A 24,256-nucleotide genomic window follows, 5' to 3' on the forward strand; every position below is an offset into this window, starting at 1 on the left:
TTATATATTCATATATTTATATTTATTTAACAAAGAATTTTGCTGTGGGCTGACTTATAGCCTATACTTTTCACTTAATGTAGTATTCTGTGGCATCATCATTTTTAATAGCATAATATTCTGTCAGTACATTACTTTATTACTTAATCAGACCTCTGCTGATGTACATTTAGATTATCTTCATTTTAAAAAATGATCACCCCCGGCCAAGTGGCTCAGTTGGTTGGAGCATCATCCTGTATACCAAAAAGGTTGTGGGTTTGATTCTCCATCCTGGCATGTATAGGAGACAGTCCTCTCTCTAAAAATCAATAAACATATCCTTGGGTGAGGGTGGGTGGATGGATGGATGGGTGGATGGGGGTGGATAGGTATTTTGGAAGTTTAACTGCCAGTCAAAAGAATATAAAAAAATTCCAGGAATTTAATTTGTATAAAATGGCATTGTTTCTTGAATAAAAGTACCATATCATGTTCAATTGATTGGTCCTTTTGTCTGAAGAATTTTGACTATAGAGCAAAGAATCAAGAGAAAACCTAATTAGTGAATGATAACTGTCAATATGTCCTTTACTTTTACTAATAATATTTGAGAGTGACTTGAATCTCTTTGTGTAAATGGAAGTAACTGTGACAGTCTCTTCTATCCAGAAGAGATTGAAACATCTTTAAAGCATTTTAAGTTCTTGATAAGGAAAATGGCTCTTTTCGTAACAAAATCATTCAAGAAGTTTCTTTCCTTCTGAACTGGAAACTGTCGTAGGATCTCTGCAGTGTTTCTGAATTTATCATTTCTACTCAACAACTGTCATACTCAGTTTTTTAAAAACAAGGAGGATGAATATACAAACACTCCTTTATATTTAATTCATTTGCTTAAACTTTAATTTACTTATAAATGAGGAGATTGTGGTTTTCAGATTTAAGTTATTGGGTAAAGGATACAGATTATTTTTTAAATAAATAGTCTTAATATCTATGTTGTATACTCTCAGTCTACTCAGATGGCTCTCATTTTGAACGCTTGATCCTATGAACCATTGCATTTTAGAAAGCTTTTAAATCTTGCTTTTCTTCTGTCATGTATATTAGGTAGTCTGAGTTCAATTTTAGTAATTTTTAGTTCTTCAAACACAAAAAATATTAGTGAACATTTCTAATTTTGCTATTTCTCTCATGAAGACTAGACATTTTAATGATGTTTAGTTAATTTCTTGTACACTTTTAAACTATGATCTGTGGAAAGTTATAGGACCATAAAATGCAATTAGTACCTAATGTTTGCATGTATTTATTTATTTATTTGAATTTATTGGGGTGACATTGGTTAATAAAATTATGTAGGTTTCACGTGTACCATTTTATAATACATCATCTGTATATTGTATTATATGTTCACCCCCCCAAGTCAAGTCTCCTCCCATCACCATATATTCTTCCTTTACCATCTTCTACATCCCTCCACTTTCCCCTCGGTAATCACCATACTGTTGTTTGTGTCAATGACATTTTTTTGATCCCTTCATCCTTTTCATCCAGTCCCCCAAACCTCCTCCCCTCTGACATTTGTAGTCTGTTCTCTTTGTCTATGAGTCTGTTTCTATTTTGTTTTTTAGGTTTTTTATTCATTAGATTCCACATATGAGAGAAATTGTATGGTACTTGTCTTTCTCTGACTTATTTCACTTAGCTTAATACTCTCCAGGTCCATTTATACTGTTGCAAAAAGTAAAAATTCCTACTTTTTATGGCCTACTAGTATTCGATTGTGTACAGCTATTTTATCCACTTACCCACTGATGGGCACTCGGGCGTCTTTCAAATCTTAGCTATTGTAAATAATGCTGCACTGAGCATAGAACATAGGGGTGGGGTTTTTTGTTTTGTTTTGTTTTGTTCTTAGAGAGCAAGGGAAGGAAGAGAGAGATAGAGACATTGATGTGACAGAGAAACATCAATTGGTTGCTTCTCCTACACAGCCTGACTGGGACCAATCACACAAACTAGGCATGTGTCCTGATTGGAAATCCACCTGGTGACCTTTCTCTTTTGGGATAGTGCCCAACCAACTGAGCCACCCTGGTCAAGGGCAATTCTATTGATTCAGTGTTTCAGTTTCTTAAGATACACTCCTAGAAGTGAAATGGTGGTGGATCGTAAGGCACTTCTATTTTTAATTTTTTGAGGTCGCTCCCTACTGCTTTCCACAGTGGCTACATGAATCTGCATTCCCACCAACAATGCAAAAGGGTTCCATTTTTCCCCACATCTTCACCCCTACTTGGTGATTTATTGATAGCCATTCTTACAGGTGTAGGGTGATATTTCATTGTGGTTTTAATTTGCTTCTTTCTGATGATTAGTGATATTGAGCATCTTTTCATATGTCTATTTACCATGTCTATCTCCTCCTTGGATAAGTGTCTATTCAGATCCTTTGCCCATTTATTAAGTTGGATTGTTTGTTCATTTGTTTTTGGTGTTGCACTGTGTAAGTTCTTCATAAATTTTGAATAGTAACCCCTTATCTGATGTGTTATTGTTGAACATGTTCTCCTATTCAGTAGGTTGTTTTTTTTTTATTTTGTTGATGGTTTCCTTTGCTGTGCAAAAACTTTTTAATTTAATGTAGTCTTTCTTATTAAATTATTTATTTATTTATTTATTTATTTATGGTTTTTCCCCTTGCCTGAGACAATATATCAGAACAAATATTGCAGCAAGAAATTCCAAGATTTTACTGCCTATGTTTTCTTCTAGGATTCTTGTAGTTTAAGTCCAACATTTAAGCCTTTAATTCATTTGAATTTAACCTTGTATATAGTGTAAGAGGTGTCTAGTTTTACTTTATTGAAAGTATCTGTCCAATTTCCTAACATCATTAATAAATAAACTGTCTCTGCCTCATTGTATGTTCTTGCTCCTATGACAGTTACTACTTGTCCATAAAGTTGTGGAATTATTTCTGGGCTCTCTATTCTGTTCCATTGGTCTAAATATGTCTGTTTTTATGCCAATACCATGCTGTTTTGTTTACTGTGGCCTTGTAGTATAGTATGATAACAGGTAGCATGATTTCTCCAATTTGTTCTTCTTACTCAAGATTACTGTGGCTATTTTGGAGTTCTTTGTGGTTCCATTTAAACTTATGGAATTTTTTTTTAGTTCTGTGAAATACATCATTGGTATTTTGATAGGAATTACTTTGAATCTGTAGATTTCTTTGGTAGTGTGGACATTTTAATGATGTTAGTTTTCCCTATGCTTGAACATGGTTTTTGCTTTCACTTATTTTTATCTTTTTCAGTGTCTTACAATTTTCTGAGTCTTTTAAATCCTTGGTTAAATTTATTTCTAGGTGTTTTATTTTTATGTAGGTGTAAATGAGATTGTTTTCTTAGCTTCTCTTTCTAATGATTCATTATTGGTGTATAAAACTGCAACTGATTTCTGGATATTAATTTTGTATCCTGCTACTTTCCTGAGTTCATTTACCAGTTATAGTAGTTTTTTGGCGGAATCTTTAGGGTTCTGTATATACAGTCTCATGTCATCTGCAAATAATGACACTTTTACTTTTTCCTTTTCAATTTGTGTGCCTTTTATTTCTTCTTCTTGTCTGATCGCTGTGGCTAGGACTTCTAGTACCATGTGGAATAAGAGTGTTGAAAGTGGACATCCTTTGATTTGCAGGCTGGTGCTCAATCTACTGAGCCACACCAGCCAGAACTTGGACATCCTTGTCTTGTTCTCAATCTTAAAGGAAATGCTTTTAGTTTTTGCCCATTGAGTATGATGTGTTGGATTTGTCAAATAATGGCCTTTTAACATTTGGGTATGTTTCTTCTACTCCTACTTTACTGAGAGTTTTTATAATAAATAGGTACTGTATTTTATCACATGCTTTTTTGCATTTATTAATATGATCGTGTGGTTTTTATCCTTCCTTTGGTTTATGTGGTGTATCACATTTATTGATCTGCACCAACCTTGCATTCCCAGAATAAATCCCACTTGATCATGTTGTGTGATCTTTTTGATATATTGCTCTATTTGGTTTGCTCATATTTTGGTGATGATTTTAGCATCTGTGTTCATCAGGGCTGTTAGCCTATTTTTTTTTTCTTGATGTCTTTGTCTGGTTTTGGAATTAGGATAATGCTGACCTCATAAAATGAGGTTGGGATTCTTTTCTCCTCCTGAATTTTTTACAATAGTTTGAGAAGGATAGGTGTTAGTTTTTCTCTGAATGTTTGGTAAAATTTACTTGTGAAGTCATTGGTTCAGGACTTTGTTTATTTGGGAATATTGTGTCTATTGCCTCAGTTTCACTAGTTGTAACCTGTCTGTTCAGGAATGTCCCTTGTAGAGGTTGTGTAGGCCCTTTCATTGTAATTGAGTCTTGATTGCTGTTGGCCCTTTCATGTGTGGGGTTGTCCCTCAGGCTTGTTAACAGTGAGAATCAACCCTGACCACACTGCAGGAGCTGCTGCGTAGGTGCTAACCACGTGAAGCAGAATTTGCCTCATCATGGTCTGCTGTCTGCCAGTTCTCCCTTTGGATTTGCCTCTTGTGACACTAATTGTATCCTTCTCTGGTGTTGTCCAAAGCTTGCCACTGAGTGTGGTGGCTCTGTGGCCTCTTGGGAGGGATTCTGCTGCAGGCCAGTGCCAGATGCTGCTTGTGACTGGTCCTTGGCAATCTGGAGCTACAAAATGAGCTAAAGTTTTTGGCTGCCTCGCTGGGCCTGTGTATTCAGGGGAATGACCAAGCTGTGTACCTAGTCTGATTTTACTAGCACTGGGCTTAGGGTCAGTTCAGCTAAAAACCCAAAGCACTCCAAGGCCTGCCTCTACCTGCCGTTGGCCTGTTAGGTTCACCACTGAAAGAACTTCTGTTGGTACTGCAGTTGCATGAGGTAGGTTCTTAGTGAGTCACTGGTTGGGGGAGGGTTCGGGGGGCAAATAATGATCACCAGATTGATTCAGGTTCAAACTCAGTGCCAGTGCTGGGTTTAAAGCCACTCAGTAAATATCCCAGGGGATACCAAATCTAGCTGCATTCGTCCGGGTGTTTTCACACCTTTGTGGTGGGGTGGGGTTTCAGAGCATCGTTAGGATGAGGCCAGTAGTGTTTATCAGGCCCAGACAGACCAATATTTGGCCATCGGGAAGGAGGGCTCTGTTGTGGGCAGTTGTGCGAGGGAAAAACAGCTCTGTCCCTAGAGTCATACCACTCAGTCTGTCTCAGATTCTTCCAGAAGCCCAATCTCATCATGCCAGGGCCACCAGGAGTTGGGAGGATGGGGCTAGTGACCTGAGTTATACTTCTCAGTCTGTCCCATATTCTGCCCATACTTGGCAGAGTGGAGCCACCAGGAATCAGGAAGGTTGGGCCACTGGGAGCCTAGAAAGTGTGGCTGGCAGATCCCTGGTGAGGGTGAGGTGCCAGTCAGGTTCATGGGGAAGAGAGAGCAGTGGCTCTCACCACAAAGCCATACAACTCAGTCATTGACACCCTCAGAGTCTGTCCAGTCCTCTGCACCTCCAGCCAGACAGGTGATTCCTCAGCATGGTGCAGGCTTCACAGGGTGGGGCAACAGGGAGTCCAGAGGGTGGGGCTGTTGAATTTTCCCAGGCTGATGCCTGTGGTAGGGTGTGCTCCATCCAAGAATGATGGTGTCTTCACTGTGGGGGAGTGATTCAACACAGATACCTTGGTGGTGGTTCTTCAGCTCTCTCCCCAAGCCACAGCCTTGGTCTTCCTTCATGTGACTCTAGTAATCTTCACCCTCTCTTCATCAGAGACCAGGGTGAGTGTGTGCAAACCAGATTTTGTTCGTTGGCACTTTAAGAGGGCCCCTGTGTCTCTAGTGGACTCCCATGTCTCCCTGGTAGAGGACAGAATCTCTGCCGATTTTCTCTTGAAGGTGTTATGTGGGCACCTCTTCCCAGTGCTGCTCTGGGCTGGAGAGCCCAGCTTGAGGTTGAGAAACCATGCTTCTTGGGGAACCTTTGTACCTGAGATATTTTTCCAGAATCTTAGCTGCTGCCTGTGGTTCAGTCCTTTGCACGTCTTCATTCCTTCTCCCAGTCTTTATGTGGCTTCATGTGTAAATCCTTGGTTATAAGACCTCTTCAGCTAATCTTCAGTTGGTTATTTAGGTAGATTGCTCTATATTTTAGTTGTAATTCCCATTTGGTCTTGGGAGGAGGTGGGTATAGTTTCCACCTAGTCTGCTGCTGTCTTGGATTGACCATCTTGCTAATGTTTTATTTAAATACAGTGGCCCTTTCATGTGTGGGGTTGTCCCTCAGGCTTGTTTAAATTTAAATACTTAAATATTTAAATATTCAGATAAAGTACTGAATATTTGCATAAAAGAACATTAGTTACAAATTTATGCTATATTAAGTAGATTTATATAATTCCTCTCCTTTGGTATTTGAATTACCATAATAGAGTTTTATGTTTTTGTGGTTTTGAGTTGTCAAGAGTCAATTTTTTTGTGCATATTTGTGTTTTCTTTTAAACAAAAAAGTTACCATAACTGCTTCAACCTCATTTCTTGGTATTTTTTTTCCTGTAGATTTTTTAAAAACAGGATTAATATGTAGAAGATTATGGTGGCTCTTCCCTTTTGCTCTTAACTATTTTTTATAAGCAATATGAAATCAGCTATTACTTACCAGGCAAGTTTCAGGATGTTGTTTGTGCACATATGCATTCACCAATCTGTTCTTTGCACTGCTTAAGTTTACCTTTGTTTTCTAGACATCAGTTGTCTTGCAAGTAATAATTTTTTTTGTCTTTAAGCTTATGCTTTTTTATTTCTTTGCTTTTTCACTGTGCCACCCTTTGCTACTCTAGTTAGAACAATTCACAGCTTTATTTTTTTTCAACACAAGTTTTTAAAAAATGCTTTGGCTGTGTTACTAAATTTTTTTGTCCTATCAGATATAATTTTACCTTTAAAATATACCCTGTATGGTGGTTGTCAGAGGAGAGTGGGGTTTGGAGGATTAGGTGAAAGAGGTAAAGGGTCTTAGAAGTACAAATTGGTAGTTATAAAATAACCATGGTGAAGGATGTAAAATACAGCATCGGGAATGTAGTCAGTAATATTGTAATAACTATGAATAGTGTCAGTTCCCTGGGAGAACACTTTGTACAGTATGTGGTTGTCTAAACTGCTGATACATCTGAAACTAATACAAAATGATACTAATAGAAAAATTAGTCAACTAATAGAAAAATAAACATTTCTACAAAAAGTATTATTAGCTTTATTAATATGAGAGCAAAGTTCTTAGACTATATTTTTTCTTAAGTATTTAATAAGTTGGTATGGATTGCTGATGTAGCATAGTTATTAGAGTACATGAAAAGTGGATTTTCCTTTTAAATCAGTATTACAGCTGTAATACAAGTAGTATTACAATATGCAGATTTGACAAAATTACATATACATTTCAGTTTTGAATAACCTATTGATAGTTTCAAGTATTTCAAGTTGGGATATTCACTTAAAGCTTTGGATTTAGCTTTTTACATTAACACTACCCAAGAACATAGGTATATTCATAAGGGGAAAAGTGATAACAATTGTGGTTGGAAAGAGTCAAGGTACAGTAAATAATTTGATTTCTATGTACCATTCAAATATATGAATTTTTTAAGTTTAGTATGTATAGCAGTCAATAAGGAAAAAAGGCTTTTATATGTTCACTATATAGAGTAAGTTAGTGAGGCCTGGGGAGTTTACAAGATTTGTGAACCAGAATATAATTTATTAAAAGTTTAACATACTTGTATGTTAACATACTGTTTGTAAGTATGTTTTCCCTAAGATCCTACTATTCTGCCAGTGTTATTGATTGGCTTAGCCTATGTATTTCAATGTAATTTTTATTTAATAACAGGGTTATATAAAACTCCTGGTTGTTATTCTATAACAGGATGTTAAACTCGCTAAATAACATGGCTGTTTTAAAAGTTAGTAGAGGGAGGACAATTCTGAATAATGAAAATAATGCTAATTGACCTATTTTTCTGCTGCTTTTTAATGCTATTTTCTTCTAGTTTGCTATAATTTTTTTCCAGGTAGAAGTACTTATTTGAAACAAACACAGGTTTGTTATGTTCTGCTAAGAATAGCGGATATGTCATCTTTAGCAAATGCACAGCAATGTATATTTTTACTTCTCCATGCTTGTCACTATTTTTATCTTGTAAAAAAATCACCTCTAAAATTTTTCAATGGAATTTGACAGTTTATTTGCTTATCTTAGTTGTAGACCAATGAAAAAAGGTAATGAGATGTTGAACCATGTGGATTGAGGGTCAGAGGTGGTGATTCTCTGAATGCCTTGTAGAGAGTATTGGAGACATTGTATTTTGGAACTTTATGTATGTATTTATTGGCCTAGAATACCTTTCCATTAGTACAGTTATCTGGTGCATGCAGAATCAGTGTGACAGAAGATGCATGAACATTTTCATCAATAAAATGGCACTGACCTTTCCAGCTTGCACTTTTGAGTAGTTCGCATGTAATTCATTCATTTGCTTTTATGAAGCTGGCTGAATAATTTTTATTAATGTTTTTATAAAGATGCAGTGATCTATTTTTATAACATTAGATTTCTAATGTCAGTCCTTTGAAAGAATAGTAGTTATTGAAAGAATAACCTTCAAATTTGTGATTGACAGAAATGAAGCATCATTCAACTGTTCTGAGTATCAATGTTTAGAAATTTATGAGATGAGCATTTGGAGTTTGAGTTATGATTGCAAAAACTGAGACTGCACCTTTAAAGTATTTTGAGTATATGCTTTTAGTAAAATTTTATTACAGTTTTATAAAGCTATAACAGTTTAATACCAACAGCTTGTGTTACCAACTGCTGATTTTTTTTTCTTTCAATAATATGCTGAATGTAGATAAAGATGACCTCTCCCCAACTACTGAGGTTTGGGATGTAGACCAGGGGCTAATAAGTAAACTGAAGGAACAGTACAAGAAGGAACGAAAGGGGAAGAAAGGGGTGAAGAGTAAGTGCAGATTCTCTTATTTTTGTATGACAATCTTTGAGAAAAAAATTCTTCAGTTTTGGTTGTGTGTGTGTGTGTGTGTGTGTGTACTTTTTTGTTTCATAAAGGGGATAACTAACTTTAAACTTTGTCGTATGGTTGAAATTTATTTGAATATAATTTAGGATGTGTTAATGATCAAGTGAAACACCATTTTAAATATGTAGATAAGAATAAAGGAAAGATTTCAAGGATTTTTTCGGTAAGCTTTAAAAGTTTACCAATTTATAAGAATGGCCTTGGAATTAAAAATAATACAAATGTGTTTAAAAAGGAAAAAATATAAATTTCTTAATTTTTGTTATATAAGGATTATAGCTATATCCAAATTGTAGCCAGGCTACATTTCTTAGTTTGGAAATTCTTAATAGGAAAGCCTTTTCCATAATCTTTTTCATAATTTTTGCTTTCTGGTCTTAATATAATCACAAACAGCAGCAGCAAAAAAAACCCCACAAAAATTCTTACCTGAGTAGTATTTTCTTGGCTACTCTGATAGAGAAAGGCCAGAGGGGAGGGGAGTGGAGGCCACAGGATTTGTTTGGTTAATAGTTTAGTGTCTTTTGTTGCCTTATGTATTTTCCAGTATGTGTATCCTGACTAATGTACTATAAAAGTATAAATTTAGCTATAGCACCTCTCAAAGAAGTAACTAATTTTATTTTGTGAATCAAACTTTAAAAAGTCACATGGAAAAATATATTCTGACCTGTCTCAATATACAGGATGAAGTGGAGAAACTTAAAACTTATTTTTGAAAAACTTTATTTTGAACTGGCCATTGATTCCTCTTAGTCCTTCTTCTTACTATCAAGGAGAAAACAGTGGATGACAAAGGCAGAAACTATATATATTTGTTCTTTCATATTCCTTTTTCTGTGATAAATTATAATATGACAGGTAGAATGAAAAATGGTATAAGTCTCCTTCACTAAAGCATTTTCTCAATGGTTTAATTTATTGTGGAAGCTAGTAAGTGCACTTTTGGGGATTTATCTGTTATATAATTTTCTTTTACAACTTTATGCTAATATATGTTATTGTGTGTGAATAAAAAGAAGTTTTGTTCTTTAAGAAGTTTCAGACTGTATGGTGAATTGCTTATTTTAAAACATTTAATGCTGCGCAAGGGCTGGATTCAGCTCTAACATCACTTACCTATATATTTCATGCATGTTGAGGATAAAAGTACTTTTGCATGATTAACTATTTTAATAGAGGCACAGTGTCATTAATTTTAGGGGTTAAGTCTTTTCTTAAATGAAGTAGCTTAATACTACATTAGTTGTTTTATGTGTTATTCATAAATTGACTTATCTATCAAAGGTTTCTTTAGTGTTGTTTTTAATTAAATACCTCCTTTTCTCCTGATAGAATATAATTAGATCTATGACTTTTTGAAGTTTAGAAATGAGATGAACATCAATTTAAGATCTCCTGGTTTAAGACTTTAAAGTTTCCTAAAAAGTGGTGTTTTTTTTTTTATTTTAAAAACATGCCTGTTTAAGAAATACTAGAAACAGATAAACTAAACTAAAATTTAAAATCCTCATAAAATTTTAATTTAATTAATTTTCCTTTATTGGGTCATGGTATATAAAGTTTTGTTATTTTCCTACTTAGTTAACAACTTAAAGAAAACATTTTATATCAACAAATAGTCCTCTGTATAGTGTTTTCAGCTTAAAAAAACACAAGCTGCCTTGTTGTTAAACAGAACATTGGAGAACCTAGTATGTTAAATAAGTAAACAAGAACTGCTGTGATAAAATGAGAAGCAAGGGGACCCAGGAGCTATGGGTTAAGATTCTCATGTCTCAATATGATTTTATCATCCAGAAGTATATAGTACTATTCACCCAGCCCCCTTTAATTTTGACTTTGTATCTGTTTTTTTTTTTTGTAGTGAACAGACTTTGCCTATTGTAATCATAAATATCACACACTGCTTGTTGTTCAGATAGTATAAGAAATACATGGAAACATAAAGAGCACTGGCTGGTGTGACTCTGTTGGTTGGAGCATTGTCCTGTAAACTGAAATTTCACAGGTTCTGTTCACTGTCAGGGCACATGCCTGGGTTGGGGGTTTGGTCCCCAGTTGAGGTGCATGAAAGGGGCAACCAGTGTTTCTTTCTCACACATCAATGTTTGTCTCCCTCCATTCTCCTCTCTCTAAAATCAGTGAGCATGTCCTTGAGTGACGATTTTTTAAAAAGAAAGAAACATAAAGAGAAACTCAGCCCTGGCTGGTTTGGCTCAGTGGATTGAGTGCCAGCCTGTGGATTTAGGGTTGCCAATTAGATTCTTAGTCAGGGCACATGCCTGAGTTGCTGCCAGGTCCCCAGTAGGAGGCATGCAAGAGGCAAACCACACATTAATGTTTCTCTCCCTCTCTTTCTCCTTCCCTTTCCCTCTCTAAAAATAAGTAAATAAAATATTTTTTAAAAAATCAACCAATGAATGCATAATTAAGTGAACAACAAAATCAATGTCTCCTCTCCCCCATCTCTTTGTCTCTAAAATTAATAAATTTAAAAATAATAAAAAAGAAAAGAAAAAGTCAAAATCATCTGCAGTTCTACCACTTACAAATTAGTATTTGGCATGGTATATATCCCTCCAGCTTTTCTAAGTCTGTTTATACATAGTCTCCTTTTTATTTTTTTCTACAAGAATATCACATTATTTTTTAAAATCAAGAGGGAAGGAGAGAGAGAAACATTGACTTGTTGTTCCATTTATTTATGCATTCATCATTTGATTCTTGTATATGCCCTGACCAGGAATCGAACCTGCAACCTTGGTTAATCAGGACAACACTCTGACCAACTGAGTTACCCATCCAGGACTATCATATTATTTTTATCTCATTATTTCTTACTTAGTTTTATAGTCATTTTAAATAAAATATCATTTTAGTCGTTACAGAGTATTGTATTTTATTGATTTAGCCTAGTCTCCATTAGTTAATCTTTGGAATGTTTCTCATATTTAATGTTTCTGTAAACAACAGTATCTTAAGGTTACCTGTGTACTTAGATATAAAGATGAGGTTTCTAACAAAATATCTCAGGAATGAATTAGGAAATAATGTTTTTTTCTTTTTATACTTTCTTTGTGAATTTAGATAAATAAAAACTTTCTCCTCTTGAATATAGAATTCAATAAGAAAATAAGGCTTTGAGTCCCTGCCATAGAGCTAACACTCAAGGAAATTAAAAAATAATAATTTTTTAAATTGATGGATCATAAACTTCAAATGGTATTAATCTCTGTAGATCATTATATTAATACTTAGATTATCTATATGGTTGATTTTTATTCTGATACTTGCCAGATGTAGCTTTGTATAAGTTAAAATAATTCATAAACTATAACCTTTTGATTTTTTTCTTTTATTCCAAAATGTGAACGAATCATACCTACTGGACCATAGCACTAAGTTTCTATAGATTTTTTCCCCGGCTTCTTAGAGGGAAGAATATTATTTGCTAATAACTTTACCATACAGAATCAATAGATCTAATCCAACCTAAATACTCTTTCTTTTAATGGAAAGAAAAGTATAGCAAGAATGTCAGCTTTTTAACTTTGTAAAGACTCAACCATGATTTGACTCTTAAATAGAAAGTCTTCTAAAATCAAGAGCTTAAAAGCTAATATTTCTGTTCATTCCACTCTACCTTTCTTTTTTTTAAAACCTGCAGCAAAAGAAAATTACTTAAAGTAACAACCTTGCCTTGGATTATACATATAGTTCAATATTAATTTCTTGCTTGCTAAATGCAGTATAGTTAAGAGCTCCACTTTATTAATTAATACTTACAAAAGTCAAGACCATGAACAGATTTGATGTAATTATTTTGATCTTAGGCTTTAAAAGAGTTAAGCCTCCTTTTCCTTCATATATATATGAAGTTTATATATATATAATTTAAACTTAAAAAGTTTCAGGAATTGTACAAAGAAGAATTCCATGTGCTTTTCATCCACGTTTCTCAAATACTCACATTTTACCATATTTCCTTTATTCCTTTCTCTCTGTAAATATATGCATTTATTATTTTGAACAGTTCAGAAAACTGAGTGTTTTTAGTCATGTTGCTCCTTAAATACTTTAAAGTATGTTACCAGAGCACAAAGACATTCTTTTACATGACCAGAGTACAACAATTGAAAATCAGGAAGTTAACAGTGATGCAATAGTGTTATCTAGCCTAAAATTCAGTTTTCTTTCATTTTTAAATAATTTCTAAGCTTTCTGTAATTGAGGAGGGGACTGAGAGGCAAGTTCTAAATTGATTTTCTTAAAATCTTAGTCTGGTAGGATTTTTTTAGCTTTCTCCATTTTTGCTGTATTTTTGAAAAGATTTTATTTATTTCCAGAGAGAGGGGAAGGAAGAGAGAAGGAGAAGGAAAGAAATATCAGTATGGCTGCCTCCTGCACACCCCCAACTGGGGATCCAGCCTCCAGCCCAGGCACATGCCCTGACTGGGAATCAAATCTGCAACCCTTTGCTTCACAGGCTGGCACTCAATCCACTGAGCCACACCAGCCAGGGCCAGTTTTGCTGTATTTTATGTCATAAAATGTGTAAATCAAACCATGATTTGATAAAATATGTAAATCAAAATCAATAACTGTTAAAAATCACACAGTGATTTGAAATAAGCATGAAGTATCTGAAATCTGGAGTCTCTAGAATATTAGGGAAGAGTTTAAAATAAGACTTCCTAGATAGAACTTCCGGCCAAGTTAGAGGCATAGGTGGAAACACTGTACCTCCTTGCACAACCAAGTTTACGAACAACAAATATTTAAAAACCAGAACGCAACCAAAACACAGAGAAAATTAAACTGTATCGAAGTCCACCAACAACGAACCATTCATCCAGATTGGTAAGAGGGGTGGAGTCAGTGGCTGGCAGAGAGGGGTCGCGCAGGAAAAAGCAGCCGGACTGACCCTCGCACGCAGGCGGCTATTGGCAGATGCCAGGCGTGGGGCGGCAATGGGCAGATCCAGTGAGGGTACAAGGCAACTGGCTGACCACGGTCACATATTTGCAGGTGGATAAACCAGGCAAAGGAGCGAGCAGTGAGATAGATAGACCTCGCAAACCAGGGCCCCAGTGCCGGGAATTAAAGCCTAAAAGCCCTAATTGGAAAACTTTCGGGGGTTGAGGTGCCGGGAGAGGCTCTCAGGCTCACAGAGAGTTCATTGGAGAGACCCACAGGGTTCTGGAGGGTGCACAAGCCCACACATCTGGGAACTAGCACCAGGGGAGACTAATTTGCTTCTGAGAAGCAGCAGAGGGGGACCGAAATCTGAGAGAGAGGAGAAAAAAATGCCATTGTTTTTTTGACTCTGCCCCCACATAGAGTCACAACCCAGGGACTGGGTCACCCCACCCTGGTAAACACCTAAGGCTCCGCCCCTCACACGTAACAGGCGCAAACAGACCAAAATATTATGGCTCAAGAAGAACAGCTCAAAGCCTCAGAGCCAATACTTCTAAGCGACCAAGAGATAGCCAACCTATCAGATGCACAGTTCAAAATACTGGTGATCAGGATGCTCACAGAACTGGTTGATTTTGGTCATAAATTAGATGAAAAAATAAAGGCTACACCAAGGGAAATGAAGGGAAATGCACAGGGAACCAATAGTTTTTGTTTGATGGGAACAAAACTGTGACTAAAATCAATGAGGTGGACCAGAGGAAGAAAGAAAGAATCAAACAGAAAAGAATGAAGAAGCAAGAATTCAAAAAAAAAATGAAGAGAGGCTTAGGAACCTCCAGGACAAATTTAAACGTTCCAACATCCGAATTACAGGGGAAGAGGAAGAGCAACAAGTGGAAAACTTATTTGAACAAATAATGAAGGAGAACAACTCCATTCTGGTAAAGGAAATACACTTCCAGGAAATCCAGGAAGCTCAGAGAGTCCCAAAGAAGCTGGACCCAAGAAGGAACACACCAAGGAACATCATAATTACATTGCCCAAGATTAAAATGGAGAGAATCTTATAAACAGCAAGAGATAAGGGGACAGTCATCTACAAAGGAGTACCCGTCAGACTGTCAGCTGATTTCTCAAAAGAGACCTTCCAGGCAAGAAGGGGCTGGAAAGAAGTATTCCAAGTCATGAAATCCAAAGACCTACAGCCAAGATTGCGCTATCCAGCAAAGTTTTTGTTTAGAATGGAAGGGCAGATAAAGTGCTTCTCAGATAAGGTCAAATTCCAGGAGTTCATCATCACCAATTCCTTATTATAGGAAATGTTAAAGGGACTTATCCAAGAAAAAGAAGATGAAAAATATGAACAGTGAAAGGACAGCAAACTCACAGTTATTTACAACCACACCTAAAACAAAAGCAAACTAAGTGGACAGCTAGATCAGGAGTGGAGCCACAGAAATGGAGATCACATGGAGGGTTAGCAACAGGGGAGTGGGAAGAGGAGGGAGGAGGAAAAGGTACAAAGACTAAGTAGCGTAGATGGTAGGTAGAAAATAAACAGGGTAGAGGGCGAGAATAGTATGGGAAATATAGAATCTAAAGAACTTGAGACGTGTGGACATAAACTAAAAGGGGGAATGGGGGGAGTGGGTGTGCAGGGTGGAGGGAAATGAAGGGGGGAATGGGACAAGCGTAATGGCATAATCAATAAAACATTTAAAAATAAGACTGATATTTGTCTTTCAGTTTTAAATACAGAAAGTTTAAGTTGTCATATGTTTTTCTTTGACAGGTGCTCTTATTCGTATGACTTATTGTTACTCCTGTGCTATTTTATACCTGTAAAGTTGAGTCTTATTAAGAAAATTAGATTATTTCATTTCCTTCAAAAGATATAGAGGCTTTTCCCATTTCAAAGATTTACATTCTGAGAATATGCATATTAGTGATATTCTTAGTGATATCTTAGTGATAGACTTGTTGTAGTGTTCCTAATAATTCTAATTTACTTCAGCTTTTCTTTATTTTCCATATATAGAGAATATGACTTATCTGTCATCCCTCTTCTTTTCTTCACTGGTGTTTACAGAGTTATACATTTCTGACTTGATTATCAATACACTGGAAAAGGGAAGATTTAAATTTTGAGTACTTCTTTTAATATAAATTGTAAATGAGTATCTCTAGATCATTTTCTGGCTTTCTTTTATAAAGTTTTGTTGAAGTAATTTGTCATTTGCTATTTCAGATTCAAAATTGCAAACTATCACTAGAAAATGTAGTATTTTTGTAAAGTGTGACTTTAGTTTTAATATTTGTTTATTAGGCATTTTAATACATTTAAAGAGAAATTACTCCTTTGTAGCAGTAACTTTCGGTGGACTTTAAGAATCACCATGGCACTCACTATAAAATATCTTTGATGTTTAAGCTGCTTTATTTTAGGAGAGGGTTATAAATTTAAAGAGCCCATAAACCGTTCAATATTTTCTCTCTTGTATCAAATGAAAGACAAGAACACAGTTGTTTCATAAGAGGATATTATTTATCGCTAAGAGATGCAGTTCTTTTATATTCCTGGCTTTAATTTCATACTTTTAAAACAGACCATTCAGTTCTTCAACTCATTTTTTTACAGACCTAACAGACATGACATAACTAAATCCTTATTCTAAAATAAACGTTTCCAAATTGGCAGCTAACAGTTGATTACAATTCAGAATATATGGTTGATTAACACAGGGAAGGAACATTTGAGAAAGGGAAAACATTAGATTCAGTAAAAAAAGAACGATTTTACCTTGGCTGGTGCAGCTCAGTGGATTGAGCATGGGCTGGGAACCAGAGGGTCACAAGTTTGATTCCCAGTCAGGGCACATGCCTGGGTTGCAGGCCAGATCCCCAGTAGGGAGCACGTGAGAGGCAACCACACATTGATGTTTCTCTCACTCTCTTTCTCCTTCCCTTCCCTTTTCTCTAAAAATAAATAAATAAAATCTTTTTTAAAGACTTTAAAGAAAAGAACTGTTTTGCTTAGAATAATAGAGTATATAGAAAGAAAAATTTCATATGTTAAGAGTGTGTATGTGTGTAAGTTTAGATTTATTAAAGTACTTACCACAACAGTTGTTAGTCAACATAGTTGGTTTACACAGGGCATAATTAGTATGTTTTTTTGTTTTTCTGCAATCTAGAGGATTTGTCTAGACTTGGTGGTTATGGTTAAGAGGTAGGTGGGTTGTGTCATAATTCATAATAGTAAAAATATTTTGCTATAAAAATCAGAAAAGGGTACTCTCTTTCTGTAGATTGGAGCAGTAATTGAAAATCAATTTTTGTCTTCAATTGTGTCCCTGAATATTTTTGTAATATTATCAACGGGGACCCAATAAAACCCAGAATCTGTTTCTTACAAATTGTGTATTTATTTTTACATATTTAAACTTCAGTCACCTTCAACATACTCTCCATTTGATGCAGTAAATCTATTGAGATCATTTTTTCCACTGCTCAAAAACAATTTTTGAACTCATTGATTTTGATGTCTTTTGGTGCCTCTGTCATGTTTTTTGTTGTTGTTCATTTGTTTGTTTATTTTACCTCTTCCACATCAGCAAAACATTTCTGTTGGAGGACATTTTTCATCTGGGGAAACAAAAAAAGTTGGTTGGGATGAGATCTGATGAATAGGGCAAGACACAGGGGTCATGCTGGTTTTGGTCATAAACTGACCACTCAGTGCTATGTAGGCAGGTACAGTCATAAATCACCCATTGTGAAATGGGCAGGCAAGTTGAAAAAGTCTTTTAAAAATATTCACTGAAGCCAAATGCAGCCTCTCACAACCATGCAAGCTGGTACACTGATACAGATGGGTTCCCACCTAGTGCGGGGATGCCTGGCCCATAAGGGGCCTGCCCTCTAGGAGATGTTTCTAGTTTTCTTTAGTCTCCCATTGTATGTTATTCTATTATATACCATTACAATTTTCTTATTGCTAATGACAGTTCTAATTTTTTTTACATTTATTTCGGTTATTGGATAGATTTAAAAAGAAGATGAAGATATATTAAATGTAAGTTGAAAGATCCTCCACAAAGTAGGTGCTAAGATAAGGTTTTTATGTGTGGTTATGAAATCTGCTTTAATCCTTTAGCAGTTTTTGAGAAAAATAAAAGGGACTTTCCATCTTTTCCTAAACTTGACATTATGTTAATACTTGATGTTCCTAAACTTGATATTGCATACTACAGTCAAACAGAGGTTGGCTGTAATTATTATAATTACAAATTTGGGACCCCAAGGTTGAACAATTAACTTTATATTGTCTCTGACTTCTATATCTTTCAGTCAACTTCACATTATCTGTAATGACAAAACTTTTCTTGTCTGTATTGTACAATATTTGACATTGGCTCTTATATGATGAAATTACTTATGGGATAATATCTAATAAAGTCAAATTTTATGGTACACACAAGTATAAGTGAGCAAGGAAAAATCAACAAAGGCTTCAGAGAGGAGTGGAAGTGGTTTGGAGGATTGGGTGGATTTGTGGCAGACCAAGGTGCGTGCTAGAGGAGAGGACCTTCTATATCTGTGTGCATGTGCACATGTTCGTGTATGTGTGGGAAGTATTCTCACCTTTGTGAGGTGTAGGTGAAGATAGATATGACAAAATAGGGGAGATACAAACTGGGTGAGTGTTGATACTGTGGGGAAATTGCTGTAACTTGGAAAATTAGGGAGATTTGTGTTGTGGACCCTTAAAAGGTGAAGTTAGCTAGGAAAAATAGAATCAGAGCATGAAGTGCATGCAAGGTTAGTATAAGATTTTACTTAAGTCTTAATCCAAAGAATGTTGAGGTACCGGTTGTGGATTCTGAGCGGGGAGGTATAATAAATGTGATACTCAAATTTGATTAGAGACAAAGCTGGGAGACAGGAAAACCAACTAGGAATCTGTTGCAGTGTTTCATAAGAATGAAAGCTTTGATTAGAATAAAATAGAGATTAATCTGAAGAGTAATTAATTTAAGGGAGGCTTCTTTTAAAAACAGCCCCTTTCCTATTTTATAAGTTAAAGAGGAATTGTTGGCATGTAGTTGCAGAATTTTAAGGACAGAAGAGAAATCAATGATTATGATACTCATAAGTAGGCAAGTTATAAAGGAGAGCTGTTTTGTGAGAGAGGATAGTGTTTATTTTCTTTCACGTTGAATGTAACTGATGGTTAGACATTCAGATGGGAGTTTTTTATTAGAGAATTTGTTTACAGTTACTTCATTGTCAGAGGGGAAATCCTCAAATAATACCATTAAAATTATTTTAGAAAACTAATGATTACATAGCAGTCTAGTCCATTAATGTTGACAAAAGTATGTATGTGTAATTCATGTTTACCTTATATGTGTTACCTTAGACTGTCCTAGTTTAATTGTTTTAACTTTATATTGAATATACAGCATTTTCTTTTGTCTTATTTTTTCTGACATTCTTAGAACTATTCAAAGAGTATTTTGAACTATGTATTCAAAATACATAAGACAAATGGTCTCTTGTCATTTCTGCAGTTCAAAGTTCAAACGACCCCACAATACTACAGGTGCTTTTTAGATTTTCTACTTGGGCCTGAAATCCAGGCAGCAACTGAAATTCTCCCTTTAAGTTTATGGCCTATGCTTTTCAAACTATTATGAGTGAATCGGGTTTTTCAGATTTGGAAGGAGTGAAAAATTATTTTGAGAATAATTATAATTGGTTTGTTAATGACAGATCTGTGTGAATGTAGTAGGAAAATATCCACATAAACACCAGGGAAAGTTAAATGTTATTGCACCATTATGAAAGAATCACTTGTACTTACTTTTTTGTTAACTTTCCAAAGTAGTGAATTAATTTGGAAAAACCTCAAATTTGTTCTTTACTGTTAAATATTAACCTTAACACCAAAATTTCTTACTGTTTTAATGGTACCTTCTGTATCTGTGAGGTTACAGAACTTTGGTTGAATGATAGAAGGTTCGATTCTATGTATATAAAAGCAGTGGATATGTAAACATATTTATAAATTCACAGAAATAGTGAATATTTTAAATATTTAAATCATTCTAGTATTTTGAAGGATGACATGGAAAATTGAAGGCATCTTTAATTATCTGACATTTTTCTAAGTGGAACTTCTTACAAATCTTGTGTTGTTAGTAAATTGGTTTCAAAGGCTGCAAGCAAGTCAAAGGGTAGCCATTAAGTGGAACCCCTACTGCTGACATTAATATATAGGGGTCAACGGGACAACACTCCACGACATCGTAGCTGACCTGCCCCACATCCCTTCGGGATCATAAATCAGTCTAGGTCATCCTCTACTAGAATGAGCAAAATTTAGTTATCATTTTATTCACATTGCAGAAGATCTTAATTCCAAGTCACATTTTCTTAATATTGTAAACTTGCAAGTCTTTTAAAGTGCTGAAGATCATCTTAAATGATATTCAGATAATATGTTGGGAAAGCTCATTGTGTAATTCAGTTGTCTTAGGGATTTTTGAAATTTTTGGCTTTTTATGTCTTTATGTTTTGTTTCTGTTTTTTAATGTTAGATGGAATTGTTTCTATCACAGGAGTCAATTCAGAGTACATCTCTGAAATCTAACTTTAGATTACAGATTTAGTAACAGGAAAATCGTAGATTTAAAAGTCATTTCAGAATAAAAAAGCATTGTTATTCTTTAACTTGCTACAATGTATATACTGTTTGGTATTTCTTAGAAATGTGCAGGAAATTAAAGTACTACTTAGGCTTATTTTTTCCAAAATCAACTTTAGCTGGAGATAAGTAGATATACTTCAGTAATTTATAATTCTGGGTCCAGATAGTTAGAATTGTAAGTAATGAGACTGAATTCTTACCAAAGGCTGAATTCAAATCCAAAGATTTTTTGTGATATATGAGATATTTTTAAGATAATTCATTATGTAACAGTGTGCCACACAGGTTGAATTTCATTGATGTTCCTGCTTTTGCTATGTAAATTTGTTTGATGCATCAATCAAAAATTTTTTAATATATTCTGTTCTCTTCAGAATTCTCTAGTAGCACATTTTTCTTACAGGTAAAGTTAAATAATTTTGCCCTTTCCCCTTATTAATATCTGCATTGCAGTTATGAAAATTATAGACTATAGTGAGAAATAGTAAAACATTAAAGCATGAAAAGTAAAGACAGTCTCTTGATTTTTCCGTATCTCTTTTCTACTGTTGATCTATTTTACTGTTTTACATCTGGAAGTATTTTCTAAAATGCACATATTAACTCCATTATTTTATATTATGCATTTCAGGTGCTTTAGCTTCTTGAGCTTTTGGTCTGTTTTACCAAATAATGTAGAGGCAAACATGCTAAAATATTTGTAGTTTGTGTTGTACATTTACAACTGCAGATTTTATACTTAAGTCATTTTAGAGCTCTGTGTGCTGATTGATGTGTGTGTGCTTTTTAGGGAAAAAATGTAAGTCAGTGATCTAACTCTTAATGGTGGAAGGAGGTGGAGATGGGGAGATTAGCACAAAGCTCATTGCACTTACAGGTAAATTTTAGAATATATTTTAAAGATGCAAATTACACTTCCTTGTAGAGCTAAGGGGATATTAGAGTTCCTAATCTCTTGCTTTAGTGGCAACCTTCAACTTCATGCTTTCTTATTGGAGTCAATGTCATACCTCATTACATAAAGAAAACTACATGTTTTCAAGAGAAAGTTCTGTATTACAGTCTTTCAGACTACTTTTAGAAAAGGTTTAAGATAATGCCATGTCAACATTGGTATAAATTGAATCAGTTATTGGGCTGTGTTCTCTAGGTTCGATAAAATTGGAGAAGAGTTTGATATGTAAGCTACAGGGTTACATTGGTCATTAGTGTCTATTAAAAAGAGGATTCACCCTGGCTGGTGTAGCTCAGTGGATTGAGTGTGGGCCTATTAACCAAAGGATCGTGATTCGATTCCCAATCAGGGCATTATGCCTGGGTTGCAGGCCAGTTCCAGGCAGGGGATGCACAGGAGGCAACCATACATTGATATTTCTCTCCCTCTCTCCTTCTCTTCCCCTCTAATGATAAATAAAAAATAAAAAGTGTTTTTTTTTTTAAAGGAGGATTTGTTACAAAAGTACAAAAAAGGACCTTGTTGTAAAATCCCATTTTATAGACCCTAAAATTTCCATAAAGGAAAATGATCATATGATAATAGTATTTTTAATTGCTTGGTGAAACCTCTTAGGCTGTTAATAAAGTGTCATATTTTTCATCATTAAAAACTTCTTATAGTAATTTTATTTTTTATTGAATTGCTAATATTTTTATGATTATATAAGATGATTACTATAAGTGATTATATTAACATTACTAAAATGAATTTATAGAATACAAATTAAGTTTCTCTACAAGGAAACAAGGGCACATAAACTGAATATTTACTGTGATTATCACATCCACAGTGGTGATGGGTGATTATGGAAAGTCAAAATGGTAGCTTAAAAGATTTTTTCATGTATATGTTTAATGAGTGCTAAGGGAAGCAGCATAGCTTGCTATATATGAATATATGTGTGTCTATATAGAGAAATATAGTCATATAACTAATTAGAAATGGATATAAATATTAACTTCTTGCTTAATGCAGTTAAACCTTATACTCCAGTAAAATTATCCCATATAAATAGCTCAGGCACTTTCTTCACATGCCCCTAAATTGCTCAATAGCTGATCAGAAATATCTCTGTTAAAGGGATATATAATAATGCAAAATAATTTGTTACTATGTTAAAGTTATTTTATTAGGCTCTTATCAAGATTTTTGTTACTGAGTGTAAAATTGTGAGTGGGAGGAATTTTGGCATTTTGTGCTAACTTGTCTTATAAACAAATTATGGGTTTAAAAGAAAAATATGTCCTTGTACTTGCTAAAAATGCTTATAATGAGTATTATCAAAGAATTTTATATAATTGTTCTTAAACATAATTTCAGGTGATTGATTTTATTGTTCTTAGATGCTTTGGTATTACCAATCATTGCCTACTAGATATTGGTGGGAAGGATCAGTGCTGCATATACTCAGATTCAGTAATCATTGAAAGGTTAAATACTACTAGTATCCTTATGTATATTTTCTATCAGATTTACTGTAGATCACTTGCTGACTCACAGCTTCATTTTAGCAGTGTTGTGTAGGACCTGATTTGAGTCAAAGTATGTAGTGTATTGTGATACTATAGCTTACTTAAATAAACAATAAGATATTCTAAATATAGGTGAATTTTATTTTTGCAGTATATATCTAGGAAAAGTTGACTTCTACAGTGTCTTGTCAATTATTTTCAGTAGTATTAATAATGACTGACAAATTTCATTATTCCTGTTTTTATTTGCTGTAGTGTATTAAATTTATACCATCATTCATAGGAATTTTTGAAAATTGATAATTAGCTTGAGTTTTTAATAAAATGTTTCCTTTTTAAATGTTTTGATATGTTGAGTTGTTTTATAACAATGACTTGTGTACTTTTCCCCTTGCATTTTAAAATTAAAATTTTGCTTTCAAAGCATATTTGAAATGATACTGAGAATTATTGCTTGTATTATATCTGTTAGAACAAAATATTTATTAGTATGGTTATTCTAATTATGGCAGTGTTTAATTTTAATTGCTCAAAATGGTAGAAGTTTAATTTAAAATTCTGTGGTCAATTTAGATTAGTTATTTTATAAGTATGTAAATAAAAGGAAAGTTAAAACAGTTAAAGTTAAAGCTTAAAGCTGGAAGGCTTTCTGAATATCACATGGATTAACCATTTAAAGAAAGGAAATTGACATTGTTGGTGGTAGAACTGCCCTCTTTCTAGACCATTTGCTGTTACTGCAGGAATCTGAGCAATTTAAGCCTTCATTTAAATGAAATGAAATACACAGTATACAGATGGAGACCATTTAATTTGAATGCTTATATTAATTTTTACCGTGGACTAGAATACCTAGCACTTCTAAGTAAATATGATGCAAAGCAAAAGGACTTCTTAACAATTTATAACATTTGAAAAATACTCTAGTTATAATTGTACCAAAGTGATAAGTGATTTAAATAGACAAAGTTTTGTGCCCCATCTCTCACCCTGGAATGATAGATCCAGCATACATTT

At 34.4% G+C, this 24,256-nt stretch overlaps 1 protein-coding gene across 2 annotated transcripts in view; it reads left to right on the forward strand.

Annotated features, from left to right (window-relative positions):
* The window catches only part of STRN3 (striatin 3), a 116,827-nt gene that overhangs the window by 69,964 nt on the left and 22,607 nt on the right, over positions 1-24,256 (forward strand). The window contains exon 8 of one of the 2 annotated variants that reach the window (XM_037037603.1): positions 8,944-9,054. The exons of the other annotated variant lie outside the window; for it this stretch is intronic. Within the exon in view, the coding sequence (XP_036893498.1) occupies positions 8,944-9,054 (111 nt within the window). The remainder of the gene's footprint in view (positions 1-8,943; positions 9,055-24,256) is intronic. 2 annotated transcript variants of the gene reach the window in all.

Source organism: Sturnira hondurensis, unplaced genomic scaffold (genome assembly GCF_014824575.4).
Source record: "Sturnira hondurensis isolate 20B ecotype Veracruz unplaced genomic scaffold, ASM1482457v3 Scaffold0023357, whole genome shotgun sequence".
NCBI lineage: Eukaryota > Metazoa > Chordata > Mammalia > Chiroptera > Phyllostomidae > Sturnira > Sturnira hondurensis.